The sequence below is a fragment of the Pagrus pagrus genome (assembly GCF_965226575.1).
Source record: "Pagrus pagrus genome assembly, chromosome: 11".
NCBI classification, from domain to species: Eukaryota; Metazoa; Chordata; class Actinopteri; order Spariformes; family Sparidae; genus Pagrus; species Pagrus pagrus.
Genome location: NC_140195.1, coordinates 30,981,411 through 31,002,803, shown reverse-complemented (window position 1 = coordinate 31,002,803; position 21,393 = coordinate 30,981,411). Strand labels below are relative to the sequence as shown.

Below are 21,393 nucleotides of genomic sequence, written 5' to 3'. Positions count from 1 at the left end.
ATTATATAAAGAATATGTGGTGATATGTTAATTTTAATTAGGCTAATCCTACTCATCTAAGAAATAGGACGAATAGCCCGGCACTCCAAGTCTGCTGTCACAGCTTTAAAAGAAGGTTCATATTTTGTTTATACAATTCACATACAGTGGGAGAGACATTTATGCCCAGGTTAGATGGACCAGTGAAAAGATAACTTGAATGGAATTTTTTTAAGACTAGCAGTATCTCCATATGAGCCAAGAGGCATCATTTCAGATTTTCCCACATTTATCTTATAACCTGAAAAGCAACAAAAATATTGTATAACCTCCAGGGTAGCAGGTAAAAAGGTTTGTAGGCTCGATATAAATAATATGTCATCTGCATACAATGTATTTTTGTTCAGCTATATACCATGAATGTCATCATTAGCTCTTATAGCTTCTGCGAGAGGTTCGATAGTCAGGGCAAATAATATTGGGGATTGGGGACAGCGTTGACAGGTTCCTCTCTTCAGGAGAAAATCCTGTGAGCGTATCCTGTTTGTAAATAACCCTTGCCCTTGGTGCAGTGTACAGCAACTATATCTATTTAATAATATCTACTCTCCTATCCATTTAATAAACTACTCTCCTACCCCCAAATTGTTAAGCACTCTAAATAAATAATTCCATTCAATCACTTTAGCTTGATGTATAATGTCATTTGACTAATTAAACAACCTATCATTTTAGTAACACTTCATTTTATAGGTCCGCAAAATTCATGATAAGTAGCTTATTTAAAATTTCTTTGAATTACCCCCATTACCACAATAATTACCTCAAATTTGATTGAAAATCACCCCATTGAAAATCATCACATTATTATTAAATCATTTTTCAACAAGCACTTAATAAATGGCTGCTAATTCTTTTAATACATTTGCAGGAAACTTCCAACTGCCTTTTGCTTAACTTCTGCTGATCATGACTTTAAAATTTCCAACTAGTTCTGTGTAACTTCCCCTCAGCAGGCTGCTAAACTGAAGTGAGTTGTCGCAGCTTTATTTCCAACTGGTTTCTACTTCTGCAGGCCAGTAAATTTAAATACAATTTTTAACCATTTACCATCTCACCCATTACATATTATTAGGTGTCAATTGGCAATAAATAAATAAAACTTTTAACATGGGAAATTAGTCACTTGATTCTATTATTATGAAGTTGTCTTTGTCAGTAATTAGCAAGTCATGGTCGCTTAGATAACAAAAAAAAAGACATTTAGGAAAGTCCCAAAGTTGGACTGATTTGGTGAATGCACACACACATGCACGCACGCACACACACACACACACACGCACGTCGCACGCACACTATGTCTTAAGTGTGTGTACGTGCCTGCACATGCTTGTATGATCTAACAGGGGTGTGGTACCACACTATGCCCACTCTTTGATCTAGTTTGTAACCTAGCAACACAACAGCAGAGAGAAGTTGGCTGGGAAAGTCAGAAGGAGATAAAGATGACTGAGAACTGTGAGATGGAGATGTGTGGAACAGAGGGGGGTGAATGGAGGAGAAGAGAAATGGAAGAGTGTGTGGGTTCAAATGTTAGCAAAGTCTAGGGGATGTTTGTGTGTGTGTGTGTGTGTGTTTGTGTGCGAAAGAGGGAGATGGAGAAAAAGCGAGAGAGTCGGTGGGTGTTGAGTTACGTTAGGTCCGTGTGGAGTGTTGTGTGCTAATTTGACACTGTGTGCTGGTCAGGAATCAGTGCAGCAGGTCTCAACAAACCCAACATACACACACACACACACACACACACACACACACACACACACACACACACATAGAGTCATATATCTGCAGTTGTCCCTACAAAGCATAGTTGGCAAACAACACACACAAACACGACCAAACACTGCTCAACACACTTGGATGGGCCTCTTTTGCACTGTGTTGACTGTTACATATTATATATGGTGTTATCTGCTGTGAGAAACCAGCCAAAGCCCCAAAGTGCTAACACTGATGGGAAACAGTGTTTTCCACAGGTTGAGAATGTACTTGTGGTGGTGGGTGGCGCAATGTGTGACGGGCAGGTTCAGTAATAAACTATCCAAACAAAGGTGTATGAATAACTCTGTATATTGCAAACAAATAACTACTCAAAATAAATATCTATCTATATGTCAACAAAAATAACCATGAGGAAATAAACAGCTAATGTCACATTAAAGGTGCACTATGTGGTTTTGGCGAAAAAAATCTAACTCAAAAAGTTAATGTTTACAATATTATAATAATTATAATATTATAATATAATTATAATTATAATATATACAAACTCAGAAATAGTTATTTGATATATTCCATATAAACAAGCTGTCCTCGAGGGGAATAAGGCCCTCAGAGGACTGTTTGATGCTAGAAAGGTAGCTACTTGGAAGGGTCATTCTAACACAAACAAAGTAAATCAGTATGACATTGCCTTGTCCTTTGAGGACAGTTTGTTTATTCAGTTAATTCAGTCATGAAAATCAATTAAGATATTCCTATTCTCATAAAATTTCTTCTTCAAAACTACATTGTGCACCTTTATAACTAGAATGCACAAATAAACACACGCACACCTCTGCAAAACCCTGCAGGAAGGTGTAACATTGCTGGATTTTGTGTGAATTTCACTGAAGCTTTAGCTTTAGCATGTAGCTCCTTCAGATTTTACTACTTTTTTGTTTTCCTAACTGTTTTTTAGCTTTGTTTCTGAAAGAGGTGTTTAGTATAGGATTTGGCTGATGGACGATGCCATTGTTCATCGCAGATGGCTGAAAGTCATCGACTTTTGAGCCCTGTACCCTTGCAACATTGTGGTATAAAGGCCCTCCACCAGATTGCACACAAAACTAGTGTGGCCTCTTAGAGTTGCTATAAGGCAGGACATGTTTGGTTTTGTGACATGTGGGATAGAAAAGGAAAACCAACTTTTGACATAATACTTGGTGCTCACACACAGTCAAAGCGGATGGACAGTGTTTGTTTGTGAAACTTTCAATGTGAAAATGCTGATTTTTGTTTGGACAGCATGTCCCAAGCTTGCTCCACTCCCTGCATCCTGGAGCCGTGGGTCCATGTCAAGACCTGCTTTCATCTGACACTCTTTTGCTGAGCAACAAGTTCCTAAACTGTGGAGAGTGGGGATGGACCAAACTCTACATTAAAGGAACTTGGGGCAGGATTTGTGAAAAAATAAACATGCATTTTAAGTTTTTTAATGCTAATGGGTGATGAAGCGTTCAAAACCAAAAAGAATGAGCCCCCCCACGTATCTCTCCATCGCCTTGAACAGGCTGTGTGCTGCATAATGTACTGTAATTTGTTGTCCGAATTTCCCGCGCAGTCTTGCGGATGTGACGTCTGATGACGCTGAATGCGCGTCCTTGGATACGGGACGAAGACAAGCGCGCTGGACCAAAACTAGTGTTTGGGTAGTAATGGATTCTGCGACGGCCAGCAAACGACCCACCACCACAAAGTCCACTAAAAAGTCATACTAAGAAGAAAACAAAGGTTTTATCAGCGGCATGTCGTGAGTCGAAACGAAATTACGACCAAAGCCGGACTGGCACCCGAATAAACATCGGATACGCGTTCGACTCATGGAGGCAGCTTCAACTGGAATTGGGACTGAAAACAGATGCTGACATGGCTCATTTCCTAGTAACCAGGTAAGAAAACATTACAGGTCATGTGTAGAGCTTGATTTGAAAATCATATGAGATCACCGAGGACTCGGAGTGACCTAACGTGCAAAGTAGCGTTAGCTGCCAACATGTAACTTAGTCCACCGCTGTGTAACACTGAATAGTTACAGACTGCGCATTTTCCACGGTCCTTTAGTCTGAAACCGAATAGTTAGAAATACGTCCCTTTATATATGGGACCGAAAGCCCAACCTGTTATTCAGGAGGTGACGTAGCCACAGGCTAACGGTTTGTTTGTGTCTGTGTAGCAACATTAGCCGCTTACACACAGCAATCCCGTATCAGAGATTATATTTCTGTCCCCCAATATGCCGTCTTTGCTTTCACCTGTGCCTTTCAGACCGTAACGGTAAATCGCTGCGCTTGTGTGTCGCTACACACAGCGAGCCGGCTTCCCGGCTGCTTCGTGTGTGTAGGGGATAAGGCATCAGCTGCACTGCTGTGAAGAGTTCATGCGCGCTCCCGCACCAGCTTGTCTGATGGCTGCAGTTGCCCTAATGGCCACAACGGCCGTCGTGTCACTATTGAGTCTTATTTCTTGATCCTGCCCCAAGTCCCTTTAAGGGATCCAGCTGGTCGACCCTCTTTCCTCTGTCCAGGCCTCCACTCCTGAGCTACTTGGGGGCTCCTCCTTTGCTGAGGACTACACATTTAACCTGCCTCCTTCTGCCTGCCACCTGCTCGTCCCAGGGGTAGGTGCTCCACCCGCTCGCCGGCTGCGGCTGTGGCTGCGGCTGCGGCTGCCCTCTGGGAGGCATCCATGGCCTGCTCTCCCTGGCTATCTCTACTGTCACCCCATACAGGAGTCTCCCCCCGTAGACCAACACCAGCAAGTTCAATTTCACAACCCTCTGCAGCTAACCATTACAATTGAATTCAAATTCCTCTACATTCTGTGTCACCATCTGCTCTCAATTGTACTCCTGTTATTTTTGGTCTTTTAAACATCCAATCTCTTAAAAACCATTTTTATGTCATGATTTTATTTCTTTCAATGAGTTAGATTTTTTTTTTTCATCATCACAGAGACAGATTATCCCTCCAACCATGATTTAGTAGGCACATTCAAAGTTTTACACATGAAATCAACCATGTGCAGCCTAGGAACTATCGCCACCAAATTTCTCAAAGAGGTTTTTGACACAGCTGGGCCCAGTTTTTTATTGATTATTAACAGCTCACTCGAAAATGGTCATTTTCCATCTATTTTTAAACATGCAGTGGTCCAACCTCTTTTAAAGAAATTGGACTTTGATAATAATTATTTTGTATTATTTTGATTATTTTACTTTGATAATAATTTTAGGCCAACTCCCTAACTTCCATTTTTATCCAAAGTTTTAGAGAAAATGGTTTCAACTCAGCTTTAAGCTTTTATGTGTGACAATAACATTTTTGAGAAGTTCCAGTCAGGTTTTAGAGCATTACACAGTACAGCAACCCTCTTTTTAGCAGCTGACAGAGGAGAGAGAGCACAATTTTAATTATTTTCGACCTTTTATTTCTGATCTGTCCTTAATTCCGCTGATGTGATGTTGTCCTCTTATCACCCTTTATTGATTTTATTGATTTTATTGATCTCTATTTTTGCATTACTCCCCCCCTTTCTTTTTCTGTAATCTTGCCTGTTTTATAGCTTTTATTCCTTTTACTTGTAATGACTCATATTGTCTTGTGGTTTTACATCTTCTGTTCTGCCTTCTTGTTTTAAACCACTTTAGTTTTGTGTTTGGCTCGACTGTTGAGTGTTTATTCTGTAATATTGAGTTTCCTGCTTTTGCTTGTTTGTTAAAGCACTTTGTAAACTGTTTTTAAAGTTGTCCTATAAATAAAGTTTATTATTATACAGAGTGTATCACAGGGCTCTGAGATTCATTAAAAACTGGTTCTCTTACTCATCATTTGTGCTATACTCAATAGTCAGCTTTAGGTGCACGCTGCCTCAGCCACTGTTATGTTTTTATTTACAGAGCCATTCTTGACAAACTTTCTGTTTACTTATCTTCTCTTTTAAACTTGAAATATGAAAATCACAGTCTTTGTTCTCTTGACTTTTTGCAATTTGTTGTTCACAAATTCCAAACTGAATTGAGAAAGAAAGCTTTTAGGTTTTCGGCATCCGCTGCATAAAACAATCTACAGACTGAACTCAAACTTCAGGATATTGTACCACTGAGCAGCTTTAAAACTATGATGAAATCCATTGAGTCCAGGTTGTCTGTGACCAGGTCTCCCTTATAAAAGAGATCTATGATCTCAATGGGACTACACTGGTTAAATAAAGGCTAAATAAAAACCAAAAAAAAAGTATGATGTGGACTTGTAGTGGAGAATGCTAGTTCACACCCTGGGCATTGCCGAGGTGCCCTTGAGCAAGGCACCGGCCCCTAACACTGCTCGTTGGGCGCCGTGCATGTGGCAGCCCCTTAATTTATCTCCACTATACATTGTTTGTGTGTGTGTGTGTGTGTGTAATGTGAGTCAAAAAAAAGAATTTCCTTTGTGGGATTACAATAGTACAATTAAATTAAATATATCAGGCCGGGTATATCAATATACCAGGTATTTTTGGTGACCCATTTTAGCATTTCATATTTATCTTATACTTTCTTTTTCTTCTTTTCTTTTTTTTTTTACTTATTCTTTTAATCTGTCCTAGAGAAGAACACGATTTATTAACCAGCAGACAACCTGCCCTCGCTCTCCCGCTTACTGTGAATCACACAGGCACCAATCAATCACACCATCCTGTAAATGTACTGATTGTGATGTGACCTCTCCTATTTAATGTACTGTAGGCCTACTCATGCCGTTGTTCTGTACAAACTTGTAAGTGCACCTGATTGTTGAGATGTCGTTTGGTGCACGTTGGTTTTGATCCGCTACATAATTAACAAGCTTCCTCCACATACGGCTCACCTGCTGTAAAGACAATGGAATCGCAAGTTTAAAAAATTCTACACAAGAGGTGTGCTTTTTGGTCGACTTTATTAAACAAGCTGCTGACGAAGCAAGCACAAAACATTGCTGATAGAGAGAAACAGAAAGGAGAGGCAGCCAGTGTGCATGCATTAAAGTGGACTATTACATTTGTTATTCTCAGGTCGTCAAATACCCTCCAATGGTTTTCTATCCAGAAGATATTGTAAATAAACATTGTGATTCAGTCAAAGTAGTTAAGCAAGCTTTTATTTGCTACATGGTAAAAGGTAATTTATTGGTCATTAAAACTACACAAAGTTGCATCACAAAATTAAACTTTTTTAAACTCCTTCATGCTAAACAAAACACAGAACATATATACAGTTATTTATATACAAATATACATAAACACGTAGTGCATCTTGTGAATCTTTGTCGGAGTGAATGTAAACAGCAGCAACAAGATGGTGATGATAATGTGGTCGGTATCCTCATATTAAAAGTTCAACATCAGGTAACCACTGTCCATCCACTTTGACTGCGTGTGAGCATAAAGCATCAACGTTATAAACACAGAGTCCACCTCTCTTTGGCCTGCTGCAGTCCTGCACTCTGTCGGCTCAAAACGCAGTCTGCCTGTCGTATGCAACTGCTTGACCCAGGATGTAGTGGTAGAGACAGGTCTCCGTAAAGATGTGCGCTCACCAGTATCTGATCTCCCGTTGTTTGGCAAGCCTGAGTCCTATTTATCCATTTCCTTTCCCTGTGACAAGACATTAGCCGGCAGTAGTGTTAAAACCAAGCTGTATCACCATTATTTGGACTCCCCTTCTCCCAGGCATCCGCAATCCTGGCAACACAAACAGCAACCGTTTTTATGCATGTTACCCAATGCATGATTTGACCTCATGAATCAATCTATCCACATTGAGGGAGCAAACTATAAGATATGGCCAGAATTGTAGTTTTAAACATTTAGAAAACTAAAATGGCTGTCAGTAGTGCGCATACCTCCGCCAAGGCCCAACAGTCCCCTTACATTCAGTCAAGCCTAATCTAATATCAAACTTGATAGCCCTATAACTTTTAAACCACTCATATCTGCTCAACCATCATTTAAGATCACCAGATCTAGTATCCACTCATAGATACCAGCCACCTAAATACACCTGTTTTTTTCATCAAGATCCATGCATTATTCCCTGAGAAATTAACAAAAATTTTGAAATCTCCCAATTTTAAAGAAAGTGAGAAACAAGACTAGGTCAAAGCCTAGTGTATGGCTGGACCATGTCTGGTCAAGGTGTGAAATGAGTTTATGATATGAATTCCTGGATGTGAAAAGCTCATATGTGGGGAAAATGAATAAATCCTTTGTCAGCTCACAGTAACTTAGGAATGAGTTGTGTTGTTATCACATTCACAAGTTACATTCATAGATTTCTTTTTAAAAGAAATATATTTTACTCATAATTTAGACAACTTTGCTGGGTCTACTGATTATTTCCCCTTTAATTAACAAATTCCCATTTTAGATGAACTATTCCCCATTTTGAAGTACACATTTCATGATTCCCCTTATTTTCTCTTTTTTTATCCACGAGTAGAGAACCTTTCCAGATCTGCAACTCGAATTGGGATAAAGGCTATTGTAACTTCAGCCTGTCTTTTACCTGGTAACTAACTTTTCACAGTGTGGACCAACTCTGCTGTGAAGGATGCAGGAAGTCGTAGTAATGTTGCATGAACAACACAATTCTTCTCTTCTCTTCTCTTCTCTTCTCTTCTCTTCTCTTCTCTTCTCTTCTCTTCTCTGAACACAATACACCGTCTTTCAGTAGCCATTTCACTTATTTAACTACCATCCCTTTATTTCTCTTCATTTTTGTGATGTTGGACTACAGACACACACACACACACACACGCACAGACAGACAGAACTTAATTGTCCCCGTTATCAAACTGGACATTAACAAACTAGAACTCACCAGAACGGTGTTGGTTTGCCTTTCAACAATCACCTCTGGTTTGGTCCAAATAAATCCTCAGTAGATGTGGAAATAATCCTGCTCTACACGCTGTTTTCACCCGCTGCTGATGCCTGACTCTCTCTCTCTCCTCTTCATACCTCTACTGTCTCCGCCTGCCGTGTCTTCTTATCCCTCAAGTCATAGAGGCTTTATTTAGTCCCAGTCTGGTGTCCAACTGTGTTCACTGGGAGGCCAGGTGACTGTGCCCAGTTGCCCGCAGTGACTCCCCCACTCTGTCATCCCAGGTAGCAACAACAGCTAGCTGAGCTACTTGCTGAGGGCATGTAGTCACTACAGCCAAAAATACTCCAAAAGATTATAGTTGAGAAGCAGTTAGTGGTTTTGCTTCCCCCTATAGTTTTGGAGTTACCTTTGAATTTTGGCAGCTTCCTAAAAATTGTACTTTTAGATTTGAGAGCTTTGACCATGAAGGTCTGCTGGACTGTGAGCATTATGAAATTACAACTGCACACCGTGATTGAAAAAAACTGTTGAAATTCAGATTTTATGAGCCTATGTGTGGGAAACACTGAGGAAAGAGGAAAGCTCACATTTCAAGATATTTTCTGCTCCTGATCTGAGGCATTTGACAGTACAACAAAAAGCTGCTTATTATGACTAGAATAACACAATGAAATAAAGAACCACAAAGAGGCAACATGAATTAGCAGATCAGATAGATAGATAGGAAATATATACAGAGAGAAATAGTCATGCCAACAGAAATATTTTGTATTACAGTATTACACAAATAGATAATGTCAAGGGATAAACTTCAGGGTAAATGTACCACATGTGTATACATTATGATGTAGCTGATGCTGAGCTTCATCCATAATATGATACACCGAGCAGAGGAGTGGGGGTTAAACCAACACAGAGTGGGATGTTTCTGTCTTTGTTTCACACAATCGCTTATGCACACACACACGCACGCACGCACGCACGCACGCACGCACGCACGCACGCACGCACGCACGCACGCACGCACACACACACACACACACACACACACACACACACACACACACAGATATGGATACCCCAGCATTGCAGTATGAGCGCATTATATCCAGATTGAAGAGACTGAAAGGACAAGGAGGTGAAACGATGAGAAGAGAAAAAGGGAGTGTGTGTGTGGTGGGGGTGTGAGGGGTGAGGAGAGAAAGCTAGAACAGCTTGCCGCATTGTCAAGGACACATCAAGGGGAGATTGAGAGAGGGAGAAAAAGAGAAGAGGTGAGCCAATGAGAGAGGCTGTGGAAGAGGATGAGGAGGAATGGAGGGATGGATGAGGAAGGGAGAGAGGGAGGGATGGGCTAATGGAAGGAGGATACAGCTTGCTACGATTACTCAGCATAAGGTCACTGATTTTCTCTCTCCCTCTCTCTCTGCCTTGCCTGGGCCTGAACCCTGTTGAGCATCATATTGCTACACAACTCTTCAGCAACACTGGGAGCTACATATGACTCCGTGCAGCAAGCACATTGGACCAGGATGTCTTCAAACACACACACACACACACACACGCAAACAGACGGAAAGATAGTCACCCATCTTGGCCAACCACAGCACACAAATCGCTCTTTTCTCTCACCAACAGCCAATCAGAAAAAAAGCTCTACTCCAAACCTAGCACACTGCAGGAATGACATCACCTGTTGTTGGGCAGAAACTTGTTAGAGACAGGAAGCCCTGGACCTGATATCCTGGTCACCATGGAAACAATCACTTAGGAGTGAGGTTGAGGAGGAGAGGACGGTGAGGCTGGAGATAAGAGAGAAGAGTTTGGAGGGACGAAAGTAATCTCAGAGTTAGCAGTCATAATTCAGATCGAATGTGGTTTAACTAGTTTACTGGATAGAGAAAGTTTGTCTCATCAGTTTTGCTGATGCTTAACACTGCAATATGGAATTTTTTCTACACTTTTATGAATGAAATGACACTCAAAGTGGTGACTGATAACATAATTCTCACTGAAATTAAATAAACCTTCAAACTTTTTATTTAAAGCAGAAAGTGACTTGCATTGTGAATGTGCACAATATTTGTCTCTCGGTGGATATGAATTTTGCTTATGCATTTTTTTTTGTTTCTCCTTGTGTCTTTCTCTTTGTCTTATCTTGTGTCTCCACTTGTCAGGCCTCAGTGGGGACCCAGCAGACCTGGAGCGTCGGTGTCAAACGTTCGGCCAAAACTTCATCCCTCCAAAGAAGCCCAAGACCTTTCTGGAGCTCGTGTGGGAGGCCTTACAGGATGTGACACTCATCATCTTGGAGGCTGCTGCCATCATCTCCCTCGGCCTCTCTTTCTACCAGCCTCCGGGAAAGGAAAGTGAATGTAAGGACAGGCAGAGAGGTGGTTTTGGAGGGTGTCAGAAATGCAGGCCTAACAGCAAAGGGCAGGTTCCATCTGAAATGGTGTTAAACATTGTGTGAAGGCTTTGAGGTACTTATTCTCTTGTTTGGTGGGTGGGTCAGAGGTGTTATCCAATAATAAGCAACATGAATAAACCAAATTAAAAAGGCAGTGCGTTTGTGTAACACAACATGTGCAACTGTTTCCTTTTAAATACACATTTTGCTGCACTTTGTCGGAGCTGGACATTCCCAAAATGTTTCAGTGCTGAAGCTGGAGTTGAACAACAGTAAAAATAATAGATGGAGACCTTTCTTACACTGAACTAAACAACGCTGGCATTATGCCACCCCAGTGTGTGTTGTGAGATAGCATGCTGGCATTCTGGAAGCAAAAGAGGCATGACGTGTAACACAAGAATGACATCTATACCTGTAGGGCAGCGCCATTGCTTTCTTAACAATAGCAATGACCAGTGCTGTGCCTTTGCTAGCCTCCATAAATCATTATACCAAACCAAGTAAGCCTTAAGCAGCCAAACCCAGGTGTATTTAATTGATAAATGGGTTTATATGAATTTTTTTTAATTTGACATTATTGTGTTAATGGTAAATGTTACATCATAGTGCAAGCAGCTGATCATCTGCCATTCCAAGGCTTTTCTCTGTTACCACTTTTACACCAAATGTAGGGCGTATATATAAATACGCAGAGAGTTGTACATGTGCAGTCTCTCTTTCAAACTAAGTGCCAACTGAACAATGTTCAAGCGCTGCTTGACAGAGACGGATGGAAGGATGATAACAAGCCAGCATCCTCAACTTCAACACATGTCTCAGTATTGTGCCTGAAAAGTAAATTAGTGTGTTAACAGACAAGACAATAAATAATTGTGACTACTGTAGGGTTAACTGACCCGGGAGTAAATCCTCATTGTACACATTCATATTTCACACAAAAGCCAGATGTTAGCGAGTGTAAGTAGTTTCTTTGGCCAGTGTGAAATGGGTATGTATGATCGAGGCCTGACAGAAGCACACGTAGAGTCATAAAGTCAGTGGACTGATTCAGTCATTTCAGTAACACAGCAATATCTATCTGAAATATTTCAATATTTGCTAACATCGTCCACCATAGAATATTATCACTATAGGATAGTTTTGAGGGTAAGTAAAGTGAGGAAAGTGAGTGAGTCCACATCAAAATATCTGCAATCTGCCTTTGTAGTGTTCCTGTAGCACAGCTCTGTGCAGACAGTCAAGAGAGAGGGGAACAAAGTTTTACAAAAGCATATGATTCAGCTGGGCACACATTGCGTGCTGAACTTACACTTAAATGCTGCTTCAGTATCAGCCTCAGATGATTGAAATAACAATCATTGTCCAATAAAATGTTGTCATTGTTGCCATTAGCTTTCTGGGTCTGTTTACCACAGTAAGAGGTTGGAAGTGGGCTCAACAAACAATGGAGGAAATATGGGACAGTGTGGTTCTGTTTGACACCTCATAGTGCACCCAACAGCAGCACATGCAAACTATCTTTACATTCATTTCTTTGGGTAGGATGGTGCAACATAAGAGGGTAACTATCTTTGGTTTGGCTTTTGGATTTTGATATTTGTCATCCATCAGTTTTGGTAGAGGAAGACCCATTTATTCACATTTGGATCACAGATCGTCTGTCTTGTCTTAATTTTGTTTTCCATCTTACAGTTGATAACTTACGGGGAAGATAGCAACCTATCCAAACTAGCTATACCACCCACCAGCTGGTTAAATATTTGATTCAGTTGTGATATCATGTCTCTAATAACCAACCATCCGCTCCTTCCCCTCTCTTCAGCATGTGGGGCTGTGTCGGGGGGCGCAGAGGATGAAGGCGAGGGAGACACAGGCTGGATAGAGGGTGCAGCCATTCTGCTGTCTGTTGTGTGTGTCGTCCTGGTTACTGCATTTAACGATTGGTCGAAAGAGAAGCAGTTCCGGGGTCTACAGAGTCGGATCGAGCAAGAACAGAAGTTCACTGTCGTGCGAAAAGGAAATGTCATCCAGATTCCTGTGGCTGACATGGTTGTGGGGGATTTGGCCCAGGTCAAATACGGTAAGACCATCACAAATGGTTATTGTAGCAAAATGGCAGCAATTTATTAATATTTTTCAAATTGAATGATTAATTGTTCATCCTATAGAATATTAGAAAATAACAAAGTGAGCTGGCTATCGCCACTAATTAAATGACAGCAAAACATGGTAGAGACAGCCTTTAGTTGCCAAACTGAAAATCTACCTGCATTTTGTGCTTAATTTTTTTTTGGCCTTTATTGATAGGACAGCGTCAGAGAGATGACAGGAAACAGGTTGAGAGAGTGACATGCAGCAAAGGGCCCAGGCCAGACTTGAACCCTGGGCTGCTGCAGCGAGGGCAAGGCCTCTGCACATGGGACGCCCGCTCTACCAACTGAGCTAATGGGTGCCCCATCTTGTGCTTAATTAATGTTTGTTAACGCTGACACGCGTCCACAAGAAAAGGCATATACTGCAAGCTCAATATTATGATATTATAATGTTGGATCATTCAAATAAAGGTTGATTTGAATCAGAAAATTGTTTTTTAAACCAAGCCCTAAACAAATGCCCATCACAAGCTATGAGAAGCAAAATACAATTGTGTATTTTCTCTGACCAGCAGTGAAATACTCAAAAGAAAGCCAAACCTCTGTGTGTGGATATGCAGAGTTTGACACTTGAAGGCTGTTTTCACATTCATTGTTCAGAGTGCTCAAAATCCGATTTTCAATGAGCACAGAGAGAATTCTGATTTTAAAAGGCTGGCCTACCAGCATGATTCTGGATTTGTTTAATGAGGTAGAAGGTATAGGTGCCTTTTTAAGGATTTTAATGTGGCAATTAGAATTTATCCCCCTGGTAGGCACACGTTGGAGATTTTTTTGTATGCTTTAAAGTACAGTGAGTTTTTTGTTCTTCTGACAACACTTAATCTGAGTACTCTTTTCACCCTGAAATAAAAATGGCAAAACTGGGGTTAGTCTGCATGTGAAGGACAAACAGAACAAATAAATAAAATGTTAACAATACTGTAATGTGAGAAATTTGCATACTACACATGTCAACTACGTGTTACTGTTAGGCATCATGCTTGGAAGCAGAGGAAAACAGCAAGCCTAACAGTCTGTTACCTCTACATTCTACCAATCAACAATTTACAAAAACAAGTTTATTAATCTGTGCACAGACAAAGATAGAAACATGGGTTAGGGGTGGTGTTAATGGGAGTCATGTACTATAACCACAACTCAAATGTTTTTTTCCTTTCTATTTGTGTATGGATTCAACAAACAAGATGTAATGTGTAACTTAGTAAAATTGAGAGACGTTGGTAGGTGGATTTTCTACCTTTGCACACAGTCAAGCTAGCAATAATTTCCATCTTTCTACTAAACTAAACCAAGCTAAGCTAAACTCATGACCTCCTGGTTGTACGTTGCTTCATATTTATGCACAGACGTCAGAGCAGTCTCAATCCTCTCATCTAACTCTCAGCAAAGACTTAAATAAGAATATTTCCCACATTCTCACTATGTCTACTATACCTGTACTACTTATCTCTGTAATAGTACATAATATGTCCACAAGAGATACTGACACATAAATGTGTTGGCATGTCCCTATCAAAGAGGAACATAAAGTACAAAATGAATCAAGCACTGATCTCCTCCTGTCTGTTTTCAGGGGATCTGCTGCCAACTGATGGTATCTTGGTCCAAGGCAACGACCTGAAGATAGATGAAAGTTCTCTTACAGGAGAGTCTGACCATGTACGCAAATCTGTGGATAAGGACCCCATGCTGCTCTCAGGTTTGTTTTCACATTTTTGTCTTTTGTACAGGTGGCACAGTGGGGCAGACATTAGATGCACACTGTCACAAGGTTCTGCCATGCAGACCTGATAACTGATTATTTATCAGTGTTGGTGATTTTTCAGATTGCCGATAAAATAAACTGATTGAATAATCTGAATTTGCAAAGTAACTAAATTGATCAAATAAATGTAGCAGAAAATGGAAATATCATCAATCACTCAATCTGTATTTGTATTGTGCCAATTCACAACGAAAATGATCTTATGACACTTTCCAAATTGAGCAGGTGTAGACCATACTGGTTAACCCATTTATTCACAGAGGCCCAACATTTTCCCCATGAGGAAGTACTTGGAGACAGTGTTGAGAAAAACTGCCTTTTAACAGGCAGGAACCTCAAGCAGAACCGGACTCAATGGTGGGCAGCCATCTGCCTCAGGTTGGGTTGAGAGAGGGAGTACAGTAGTAGTACTCAAGTAAACTACCTGAAAATTGTACTTAAGAACAGCACTTGAGTATATTGTACTTAGGTTTATTCCATCACTGCTTATTCAACATTTTGACACTAAGATTTTCATTTTTACTGCAAGTGAATATCACTCCAATTGGTATCGGCCCTGAAAAAGCCATATTGGTCTACCCCTATTTTTTTCTCTTCTTGAAGACATCATAAGTTTTATTAAGTTTTGTGGTGGAGAGTGCTGTCTGACACGTCAGTCCGAAATCTGCCAGATGTGTTAGACTGGGCTAAGATCTGGTGACTGCAAAGCCCATAGCATGATTCATGATTCATAATTTTTATACTCAAACCATCACTCAGGACAACTTTGTATTGATTTGTAGTGACTAGGGATGTAATGATACCACGATATCATCACGATATATAGTCCGGTTCCAGACTCTGCCTGGAATTTTTTTTTTTTTGTTTGTTTGTTTTTAAAAAAACCACATTTGGGCTCCATGCAGGTCAAACCAGCGGCAATAGTGATATGTGGCAGCACGTGATTCAAAATATCACAGGCCAAATTGTGAGATTTACGGAAAATTCATGCTGGTTAAGACACATTAGTCTGTATCCGTCATAAGAGAACATTTCTGCTCCGTAAAGTGAAGCTTTTGAAATGGTCTCCTTTTGAATTTGTCCTGGGATATTCTTGGTTATTGTTGCTCTATAGTTTTAAGCCTGTATTTGTTGTGTGATATTTGGTGCAGGAAGCTTGAAACAAATATATGTAAATTAATGAATAAAACATGAAAATGTATGCTTTTTGAAATACTCTGAATTTGTTTTTTACTTAGTTTGGTTGGTGGCGTATACATTTTTTTTTTTGGTGGGTGGGGTGTTGCTGGGGGAATTAATATTTTAAAACCCTCAGTACAGTCATGGGTTGACCTGTCATAAATTTTGATATTTTTTTTTATCTTGGGTACGTGATAAGTTGCTCGGATATTCATCACAGTAGGAGATACCCTGATAGAGTTTCCCTCAGCTGTATGCAGAATTTTAGCATCTTTCAGCTCATTGTATTAGAACTTTTCGGTTTTGGCTGTGGTCAGGCCAATAGCTACCGTTGAGGTCATGTCCTCGGTATGTCTTCCATGTCTTTATCAAATTTGGTAATATATAAATGAGTGGCCAATTGCTTAAACCTGTCATTCACTTTGTGTGCTACGCCTGAGGGGCTACACCTGACCTACTCTCTCAAAACAAGTAATAAGGCTACGAGTTACACCAGAGGGACTGAAGAAGAAGGAGTAACTGCGTTCAAATTCTGAACTCAGATTATTAATCTATACTAATTTAAAACATGATGTCCAAACTTTTACCTTCAGAGTCAGCTGGAGTATAACTGAGGACAGTTTGATAGGAGTTTCTGTTACAATGTGTCGGTGGTTGGTTTAGAATCCAGAAGTGGACACCAGAGCAGGGAGCAGTATAAAAGATATCTATTGTACCACAAGAGGGCAGGTCAGGAGAAATGTGGAGCGGGCACTGGAGATGAAGCGAAGGCAACACACATGGCGGGGCTGGAGGATAGCACTAGGGATGGGGAGGCACTGGGAGAGTTGATGGCAGAGGTGCCGGAGGCTGGGTGACAGGTGGAGCGTGGAGCTGATCCAGGGAGGGCGTTCACTAGAGGAGTAGAGAAGCAATATTAGGATCTTGGCAAAGTGCAACACAAGAAAACACTCATGCTAGAAGGAACTAGAAGAACACTAGAGAACGCGACCATATAGCACGTCAAACTGACAAAATCATCTGGCAGCAGGCAGGCTGAAGATCAGGGTGCTTAAGCAGGTGCTGATTTGCCCAAACGCCCTTGCAGGTGTGTGTGTGTGAACGACAGCAGCTCCAGCACAGGGAAAACACCGCCCAGCCTCTCCAAAGCACCTCTATGTTTGCATATATATGCAAGCCTGTATCTCCTGTGTCATTGTGCTGCTAAAGATTTTGTAGTGACAAAAGTTTCTAATTCCTTTTGTTCTCTGTGCTGCTCCTTCATGCATCTGAATCTCTGCAGACAGGACATGAGGCAGATAGAGAGTTGTTTGTCTAGTGATTATTACCGAAATGTTACAGTGACCTCACTTTTAACTATTCCATTGATTAATTGATAATTTTTTTTGTATTGTACTGCAAATAAGAATTACAATTACACTAACTTATTATTCTAAAGGGCATATTATTGGTATATAGGCGTACTTAATTTAAGGACATATTAAGCCTTTGTATCTTTTCAACAATGATATACAACTTGGAATTTGTGGAACATGGAGTAATTGTTTTTCAGATAAATAAGTCTAAATCAAACTGCATTTTTCTAAGTCAAAAAAATCCATCTCCTCTTTCTTCCCTGTACAACCACTAACTTGGCGACCACACACCCAGGCATAAAAAACACATCTGGTAATGTCCAGTAGGCTCCAGTAAATCAGCACTGAACAGCCACTGCAGCTAAATTTGTTTGACAGTGAAGGTGACTTCAATGCAATAGGAAACTGAACTGAAAAAGAGTGATTTTAAAATTTTCCATATTTGTCACGTATCTTCTCTTGAATTCTAGTACAATTTTCCTCTCTGTTTTGGCACCGACATTTTTTTCTTAAGCATATATTATGCATTATAATGCAAAGATTTACACTATGGTCTTCAAAATGTTTGTGTGTGTGTGTGTGTGGGGGGGGGGGGGGGCATGCCCCCTGCACCCTCCAAGCAGGTATAGAATGCATGACCTCAGAAGTTCTGGCTATGGCCCTGGTTGTGGTCATGTTTTGGTTCAGTATCACTGCTCCCATCAGTCTAATTTCCAGTTGCAGCAACCAGTTGTTGGCAATGAAAAGGCTCTATTAACCTTTAGTTAAGTAGCAGACAGCAGGTGGACAAAGTGGAGGATTCAGCAGCTAAAGAGCCACATATTTTTTTCAGGAGCTGCTGGACACCAAAACAGAGCTAGAGTTAGAATCAATGTTTGACTTAAAATCATCAGAAATTGTTACGTTTATGAAATAAAATATTTTATGGGGAAATAATTAATCGTATTCTCTGTGTTGATCAGAATTGTGAAGCCTGGGTGGATTTTCTCAATTTAAAGTGGGCCACCTCATTCTTGAGTTTGGGAATGGCTGGTTGAGATTACCAAACTAGACCAACCTTCTACAAAACTCTTGACCTAATTACTTATTGTGTGACCCACTTGCCAGATGTATACTTTTGATGCAACCCAAAGACAGGGTCAAGAGGTTGTTTTTTTTTTTTTTAAGTTTGGTTTTTCCTCTAACAAGTAATCTGTTTGGATGTGAAGGTACTCATGTGATGGAGGGCTCAGGCAGGATGCTGGTGACAGCTGTGGGTGTCAACTCACAGACGGGAATCATCTTCACCCTGCTGGGTGCTGGAGAGATGGAGGAAGATGGGAAGGAGAAGAAAGGTAAGTGAATCAGTGGAGAGACCCAACATTTACAGAAAGGTGTTTTGGACTGCATTGACAGACAGATGAATATTTTTGTTGAAAATATACTGCAGTTTATTTGTAGTTTTACCTGCTCATATAGAAAGATGAAAAGACTTAATATTTAGTGATACGTTAGAGGTACAAATGTTTTTTCTTCTTGAAATATACGAACCAGTAAATGTAGTAAGTAAACAGATGTTAACAAAACCCAGGAAAGAAGACAGTGTTTCTCATACACCTCGGTCTCCATGGATAAATACTTACAACTGCTCCAGTCAGTTAACATGTATTCACGCACAGAGGTGGAGGCGCCCTTGAGTCTGGTGGCGCCTTGGCCAGAGCCTCCATTTAAAGTCAGTATGGCTGCAGGTATAAAGTAATTCAGTAATTGAGTATTCTACCGATTGTATCAATGTTTAATCTAGTAATTGGATAAGAAATACTTTTGCTTTATTAAAAAGCAATATTAAATAAACAAAAGAGACAATAAGACACGTCTCTTAAAGAGACAATTATTTTTTCATTGACTGCAGTGAGTAGCTAATTTTACACAAGCTACTGTACATGTTTTTATTATGTTGAAGGGCTGCTGTGTGCGTGTGTCTGCGTGTGTGTGTGTATGTGTTACTATTATAATAACAGCGTGAATGAAGCTCAGGTTTTTACAAATTGACTGTAGCATTTTTTTTCTGTGGTTATTCCCTTGAGCCAAACTCAGTTTACCTAGTGCCGTCATAACTAGCCACCATGATGATTTACGTTCTTGACTAGCTATTACATACAGCCATAATTAAAGTAAGTAAGTATGCTTTACATCTCAATCTGCAGTCATCTGACAGTTGAATGTTTACCTTAATGTTACCTTGTGTTGGGCATGCTTGCGAAGTGGATGCATAATGGTAGACTGGATATGTTCTGCTGAGATTCTATAGCATTGATATTAGTGATATTGCGGTTGGCTAGCTCAGTTTTACAATAGGCAGACTGTACAAGGTTTTTGTTTTGTTTCAGCTTGTAATTATTCCAAACTCTGGACACTTTCTGTTGCTTTATCTGGCCTGTCTCTCCTCGTGCAACCCTTGCTATTTTCTATCGCTACCTCCATTTTTTTGGGGGGGGGGGAAATATTTGTTTTTATTAACACATGCTTACATTACAGTGCAATTGTGATACAAAAATATGTTTCCATTTGTGCATTAGAAAATATTATTTAAGACAATTAGTAAAAAAACAACAACACATAAAAAAAGGATATCATCATCCTTGTTTGAAGAAGGTCCACTTTTGGAAATGCATGAAAGCCCTGAGTCAGGAGCGCAGACTTTTCTTTTTTTCATTCAAGGGTACAAATAATGCTGTTATGTTCCTTAAATGGCTTGATTTAGTTATCAAAGTTTCATTTTCTTAACAATAAAGATGCCGTGTTCATCCATTCTAGTTCTCTTACTGTATAACTGCATGCTATTATAAAATAACTTCAAATCAAATCCTTAATCACTGATAAGTGTGCGTGCTTCCCCCGCCCCTCCCAACAAAAATCCCGCCCCCCTTCTCAAAAAATAGTTCCGACGTCCATGGAGATCACCTTTATTGACTTTACATTGCAGACACATGTTGAGAAATGTTGCTGTCAATGTTATGCAATCTGTAGTGGATGTAATATGTTCTGTGAAATATATTAAATTAGATTTGCCTATACTTTGCCCACTCCAGTAGTTGATGCCAATCCTCCTCACTTAAAACACAACCTATATCTGTTTCCCATTTTCCTTTTGTGGATGCCTTATCATAGCCAGGTAAGTTGTCACTGACAATGCCTTATATAGAAAATGTTACTCCCTTGGTTGCTGTACATGTCCTGTTATACAGGACTGTTTCAAAAGGGGTTTCTTTTGAGATTTTTTGGACATTTGAAAAAACTTTGTGCAGGAAGGTTGAATTTTTCAATTGTTAAAAGTTAGCAAATGTATCATTAATATATGAACTGTTTGAGTTGTTTTTTATCTTTCCGTCTTTGTAATACTGTGTCAGCAATGTGGTTTGAGAGATTGGGGTTACCCCATAAAGGAGTCTTCCTGAAGTGACATTCTTGCCAAGCATCAAATGTATTCAGTATTATCAGGTTCAATTTTATATAATTATTTTTAAATATCTGCTTATCTGATTTGCATATGTTTGTGCCGAGATATTTAAAACCATTCATGCACCATTTCAATGGGTCAGTGAAAGATCTTATATTATCATCCTGTATATTAAGTGGTAGAATCTCACTTTTAATATAATTTAATTCATATCACGAAACTGCGCTGTTTCATTGCCCTAATAAGCGTACTGATGTGCGCGGGTCAGTTATGTAACAAGAGGTCATCTGCATAAAGAGACAATTAGTGCTCACTTGTACCAAATTTGCTTCCCGAAATAGCGGGATTGGATCAGATGGAAATAGCTAATGGCTCTGTTAAAATAATTCTGCGTTAAGTCTCTCTAAATAGGGCTGTGTAAATGTCAATTCACATTCCTCTACATGAA

General features: G+C 40.0%; 1 protein-coding gene across 5 annotated transcripts in view; it reads left to right on the top strand.

Annotated features, from left to right (window-relative positions):
- atp2b3b (ATPase plasma membrane Ca2+ transporting 3b) overlaps positions 1 to 21,393 on the top strand; it is an 89,473-nt gene that overhangs the window by 10,812 nt on the left and 57,268 nt on the right. For all 5 annotated transcript variants that reach the window (XM_084365965.1, XM_084365969.1, XM_084365966.1 and 2 more), the window contains exons 3-6: positions 10,816 to 11,013; positions 12,874 to 13,131; positions 14,781 to 14,906; positions 18,715 to 18,840. In XM_084365965.1, the coding sequence (XP_084222091.1) occupies positions 10,816 to 11,013; positions 12,874 to 13,131; positions 14,781 to 14,906; positions 18,715 to 18,840 (708 nt within the window). The remainder of the gene's footprint in view (positions 1 to 10,815; positions 11,014 to 12,873; positions 13,132 to 14,780; positions 14,907 to 18,714; positions 18,841 to 21,393) is intronic.